The 6484-nt window shown below is 34.0% G+C and overlaps 1 protein-coding gene across 6 annotated transcripts in view; it reads right to left on the bottom strand.

Annotated features, from left to right (window-relative positions):
* Positions 1 to 6484, bottom strand: part of LOC138691812 (zinc finger protein 234-like) — an 82989-nt gene that overhangs the window by 60196 nt on the left and 16309 nt on the right. For 4 of the 6 annotated variants that reach the window (XR_011329968.1, XR_011329969.1, XR_011329967.1 and 1 more), the window contains exons 1-2: positions 781 to 1387; positions 377 to 477 (exon numbers count right to left, since the gene is read on the bottom strand). Coding sequence is in view for 3 of the 6 variants with exons in the window: in XM_069814262.1 (XP_069670363.1) it covers positions 377 to 477; positions 781 to 820 (141 nt within the window). In the remaining 3 variants the exon portion in view is untranslated. Of the gene's footprint in view, positions 1 to 376; positions 478 to 780; positions 1388 to 6484 lie in introns of those variants that run through there. The other 2 variants (XM_069814263.1, XM_069814264.1) reach the window with 2 other exon arrangements.

A 6484-nucleotide genomic window follows, 5' to 3' on the forward strand; every position in this document is an offset into this window, starting at 1 on the left:
GTCAACTCTGAAAAAAATATATATATATACATATATATTATTACTTGCTCATAGCAAAACTTGTAGCCCTCATTTCAAATCTACATTTATCCTGCTTGGTTATTTTCTTATCCAGCAGCACTTTTAGTAATTTTTAAAGATGACAAACTGAATAAATCTTTCATCCGTGTCTCTGGAGTACAATTAAGTGGTAATGTACATCAATACTTGCACTGCAATAATAGACTCAGATATCTAAACTACTTAGTATGTCTAAGTTCTTGTACACTGTTTCACTACTAGCACTGTATTCTAGTCAATAAATGATAGAATGTACTTTGACGAATGGAACTGTTAGACAAACAAACAAAATACATACTAAATATTTTCAGCTTACCTCTAATAAAGCCATATTCTCTTTTATTTTATATTTGTTATCTTGTGATTCTAGGCTCAACGGGTCAACCTCAGCTTCCATCTTGATCTCATTCATGACAACTGGAAAAAAAAAAAAAAAATGTTCAGTAATTGAAAGTGAGTTGTGCAAAAAATCCATAACTTTTCTATCCAAAATTTTAAAAAAATGTGGCTAACCAGTGACAATGTTACCTAAAATGTTACCTAAAAATACAAGTATAAGTGTTATTATGACGAATTATCAGCTATGTCTAGTATGTACATAAGGCACATAAACATTTCTACAAAAATACATTTACTAATATTGATTGCTAAAAATGTCTCAGTAATATAACCACATTATTCGATTCATAATTTGCTGCGCAATACAAAGCATGTAATTACATTTATCATTGAATGTGCCGAACAATAGAGATATTGTCATGGATATTAATATTAACCGCCTTTTTTTTTTTTTTTTTTGTAGTTTATTGTAGTTTCAATTTATGTAATTGAGAATTGGGTAGTTCAGCAGTGTAGCTCTTCGTTTTCAGACATGTTTTACCATAACCGGGATATACTTCATGGATGTCACATATAAATGGAGTGAGTAAGTAACCGTGATGGTGTTGTTAAGTTTTCTTTCTTTACACTGAACACAATCTTTAAGCCCTTAACACACTTGAAGAGTTTTGGCTAGCGAGAAATGTGTTGCGAGAAAGAGGCGAAGAACCTTCCTCCACACACTTGGCGAGTTCTCGCTATCACAGATCACACCTCGCTATGATCATCTATGCACTGCCTTCATGCAGAAAGCAATTTTTCTGATTATAGTAATCACTGGTTGGGGGAAATATTATAGTTTATGTATTTACGTATATTGCCGTACTTAAATATATAACCCCCACCTCTAGCACAAAAGCACTTTCACGAGACGAATGTCGAAATCGATCAATACTGAAACTGATGTAGAGAATGTGACGGAGTTCACTGCCCCAGAGATACCACATCTTCTTATGTTGCCAATACATAAATTGTATTCCCGTCAGTCTAACACCTGAAAATCCTTCAGAATCAATCAAAATAAAAAAAAATACCCACTCATATCTTTATATAAATAAAAAGCAAATTTTAACACAACTTACTTACCAATCTTGATTAAAATAATAATAATCATCCACATCATCTGCCTCTATTTCTGCAGTTGATTTGCTGGGTTGGTCTGCGTTCCACCCCAAATTGAGCAATTAAAAATGTTAGCAGCTAAAAAAGTCAAAAGACGATGTAAATCGTAATTTCGTCTTGGGCTGATTAGCTGGTTGGGTTTTTCCGAGGTTTTCCCCAACAGTAAGGTAAATGCCAGGTAATCTATGGCGAATCCTCGGCCTCTTCTCGCCAAATACCATCTCACTATCACCAATCTCATCGACGCTAAATAACCTAGTAGTCGATACAGCGTCGTTAAATAATCAACTAAAAAAAACATGCCTACGCATAGATAGACGATGTACCAACCAGAATGAAGGTATTGTGTGGTTAGCACACAGATATGGAGGACTGTATAGTTCTCTATATCTGTGGGTTAGCACGATGATCCCCCCCCCCCAGCAATTATAGCTTGCTTTCGCAACTGGATTGCGCTACGATGCTGGGTGCGCAGAGGTCCCATTCACTGGCCAAAATTTCATGAGAAAATTTTGTTTCTTTATGACTCGAACAGCGCGTATTCTGTAACGCAAGTCCTAGGCAGGATGCCTTAGACCAATACGCGAGACTATAAGTTAAACAAATCTCATAAATTAATAATAATAATAACAACAGGCATTATTGGGTGGGTTCGGACCAGTGGCGGGTCATACTATTAATGCTTGGGGGGGGGGGGCTGCATTGATTAAAAAAGGCTTACCTTTAATTATTTGTAGGCCTATTTGCTGCGTCATCTTTAATTCCAAATAAAAGACAAGACAATTAGAAGAGTGCATTTTTTACCTCACAACCGCATATGTACTAATATTTATTGTAAATTTCAGCAGTGAAACTTCTAGTGTTCTGTTTCTGGAGGCTTGGTGCTGTCTGTGTAATATTCAACATAGCAATGACCCAGAACCAGACTGTTCCAAGTCTATTTTACTGTTTATTTTTTCAAAAGAGTCATTTTAAGCTCCTGGCATTATCATCATAGCAACCTTATGGAGAGCAATATTTACAATTTTGTTCTATTCATATAATTATGCAGACAAGAACTGGGACAATAAAACACACATTTCTTTCTTATCAAAAGTTGGACTTAAGAACAGCCATCGAAGGGTGCGCGTCTCCCACGTGTTTTAATTTATTTCACATTTTTCGTGCAGTGTTTAAGTAACAGTACTAAATCATATAGATTTCAAATATTGCACTGAATTATTCATAGCGAGCGCACACTGTTCAAAAGATGAAAACACATGGACAAAACAGTTGCAACATGTAACTAACGAAAATCTACTTCCATTAGAAAAACATTTCAAACGTATAACTCAGCAAGAGTATAACAATACTTGACTGTAACCTATCTACTTGCTCATGTAACGCTTTGAGTTATCCTCACAAGTTAAATATTTAGGCATTATCATTGACCAACATTTAAAATGGGACAAGCATTATCTCCCTCCTGTGTAACAGATTGCGCAAAACAATCCTCAAATTTTCCATTCTACGCTCTTATTTACCTGTTTATGTTCTGCGTACTGTGTACTTAGCTCTGTTTCAATCAATAATTCAGTATGATATATTAGGTTGGGGTGGAATGGCAAAATCGACTCTCCATCCTTTAAATTTGCTCCAAAAAAGAATTATCAAAATTTGTCTATATAAACCTTTTGGTTACCCAACAAACTCAAATTTTCAGGAATTTGGTTTATCAAATTTATAAACAAACATGGCTGATTTACTTCCATAAAAACCACAATAAATTTAAATTTGATCCTCACGAATACCATACAAGACAAAATTACATTTTTTTTTTTCTAAATACTCCCAAATGCCACACAACTGTTGGATTAAAACACAGCAGAAGTTTTGGACCCAAAATATATAATGAATTAATTAGAGCTTACCCTGAGCTAAGTACACTTAACACACATGGATTTAAGAAACAAATCAGATAAATTATTTAATTGTTTAAGCTCATCATCATCATCATCATCATCATCATCCTCACGAATTAGGCCTCTCTAGACCTGTTTCGGCCCCATCTAGCAGTCTTCTTAAAGGTCTTCCTGGTCGACGATGTCCTCTAGGTTTATATTGCATCATAATTTTTGGGATTCTTGAATTTTCCATTCTTCTTACATGATCTAGCCAATTGAATTTTTATCTGCTGATTTTTTCTTCTACTGACTCTACTTCTAATTGTTCTAAAATTTCTTCATTCCTTTTTCGGTCTAAAAGAGTATATCCTGCTGTCCTCCTGAAAAATTTAATTTCCGTTGCTTTGATTCTGTTCATGTCTTTTTTCTTTAATGTCCAAATCTCGCTTCCGTATAAAAGGGAGGGTAATGCTAGTGTATTATATATTTTTATTCTTGTAGATTTTTGTACTAATTTAGCTTTTAATGTATTGTTTATTATTCCTAGGATTTGTGTAAATTTGGTAATTTTCTTGTTCACATCTTTTTCATTTTGATAAGATATTTCACAACTCAGATAATTGAAATTTTGCACTTGTTCGAGGCATTGGTTATTGTGTATTATCTTACTTCTGACTGGGTCTTGTCCTAAAAATGCCATTACTTTTGATTTTTGTGCTGAAATTTCCATCCCAAAATCTTTTAATATTTTATTTAATGTATACAATCCTCTTTGTAAATTATCCTCTGAATTGGAAATTATGACTTGTTCATCGGCATAGAGTAAGGTATTTAATGTTAGAGCACTGGTTATTTTGATTCCTGATGTGTAGATTTGGTTCCATTTTAAAATAATTTCATTTATATAGATATTAAATAAAGTTGGTGGTATTGGACAACCTTGTCGAACTCCATTATTAACTAATTTTATTTCGGATATACAGTTATTTATTTTGACACTTATTTTGCTGTCTGTGTAGATTTCTATTATATTTTGTAATAGCAAATTTGGAATATTTTTATCTTGTAATATGTCGAATAAAAATTGTTTAAGCTAATTGAGTTAAAAATTGATACTCTAATATTTATGTACTCTTGTATTTTCTATTTGTATATAGACATTATTACTTGCTGTATTATTTTACCATTTATTAATGTTATTGTGATCAATGAACTCTCTTAATTTTGTGATGTATTCTGTATAACTGATCTGAACTGCGCCCGAGCATTAGCTTCTGCTCTTTCGGGCTGCAATGCCTAATGTAGCTCAAGTGTAAATGTAGCATGAGCTTAAAACATACAACCTATACAACTCGCTCATCGCTCGCCTGCAGACTTCAGACCATCCAGTCCGCTGAGAGCCAGTTCACGATCGTGAGAGGAGGGGAAAGGAAAGTAAGCAAATCATGCAATGTACTGGCAGTCTCATAGAGGAGGAAATGGCATTATTTACTTGACCAAACTGGACTAAAGAATTGCTCGAAGTGGACTTCGACTCATTATAACGTACTAAAATTTGAAGTACACGGACGTGGAAATGACATTATTTTATTGGTGTAGCAGAGGAAAATTTGAAACTGGGAACTTGTTTTGAAAAATAAGCGAAGTACAAATAACACTGTTCTGCATTTCAAAATTTATTTTCTGTTGTCTGCAATCTGATAGGCGATTATAAACGGATTTTTTTGGTGCTGAATTAAAAAAATAATCTCCATTTTTCCCCATCACGTCAGGTTTTCAGACAATTCATGAATAACTAGAAATGAAATTATAGCTTTGAGAAACGTTATAAAAATTATTTTCAACAAGGATTTTGTGAGAAGAACTAGCCCACAATTTACTATTTGCCACTAATTAATCATTAATTAATAATAATTATAAGCACTTTCATAACCTTACCTCAATATTGCACTTCAAATATTCTCCTCTTTGACCTCCTGGCATGTTGGTCAGAGCAGCACCTTTTTAACATCCAGCAATAGTCAGCAATGTTTCCATTATGAAGCAAAACACTTTTAAGACATTTCTGAGAAGAATCTATGAAGAACCTCCACTCTTTGGAATTACAGTTTATGTTATGGAATTTTAAGACGGCAAGGATGTCTTGGAAATACACTAAATTTTCTTCTTCAGCAAAAATAGGGACAAGTTCCTTCTCACGATCCCTGTACCACGAAAAATATGTACCTTCAGCCAATACTTTCTTTTCTTTTAATCTAGAACCTAACAGTTCTGCTGATTCTTTAGCCAAATTTAAATCCCTCACTAAATCATTAAGCTCACTTTGATTAAAACATTTATCATCAGCAGTATTGTCTAGTTCATAAGTATGATCCACTGGAGGTTCAGTTTCAGTGCTACTGGATGGAGATGGCAATGTATCTGATTCAGGGGGTAGTGGAACAGGAATATCAGGACCTTGAGGTACGGGCCGAATAGCAGAGGTATTGTTAGGATATAGAATATCTTTCTTGTTTTTAGCAGTATATCCAGCTACCTTAACTGTACAAAAATAACAATCGTCTCCATGTTTTGTAGGTTCCCTCCAAATCATAGGGATACCAAAGGGCAATGACTTCCTTTTTCCATTTTTCCAACTCCTCAACTCTTCAACACAACTACGACACACTATATGGGGGTACCAGGATTTGTCCAGGTCTCCAAACTTAATGCCAAACTAGTGAAAGTAAGTGTTCTTTACAAAAGCTTTTATAGTCTGTCTCTGTTTTACTAACGTATATGACCCGCATATATAGCAAAGCAAATTTGGATCATTTACACAACCACGTTTAGACATTTTTATGAAATAACACTATTATGTTGTATTCTCGCAGAAAAATGAGAACTCACACACTTCACTTTTACACGACAACCAACAACACAAAACTGAACCTCTAATTTTTTTCAACTTTTAAAATGGATAGGTTTATTATCTCTTACTTAAACTTGGTATTATGTTAGACCTAACAGAGTCTGAAATATAATATATTTGTAAGAGCTGA

The sequence above is a fragment of the Periplaneta americana genome, chromosome 16 (assembly GCF_040183065.1).
Source record: "Periplaneta americana isolate PAMFEO1 chromosome 16, P.americana_PAMFEO1_priV1, whole genome shotgun sequence".
NCBI lineage: Eukaryota > Metazoa > Arthropoda > Insecta > Blattodea > Blattidae > Periplaneta > Periplaneta americana.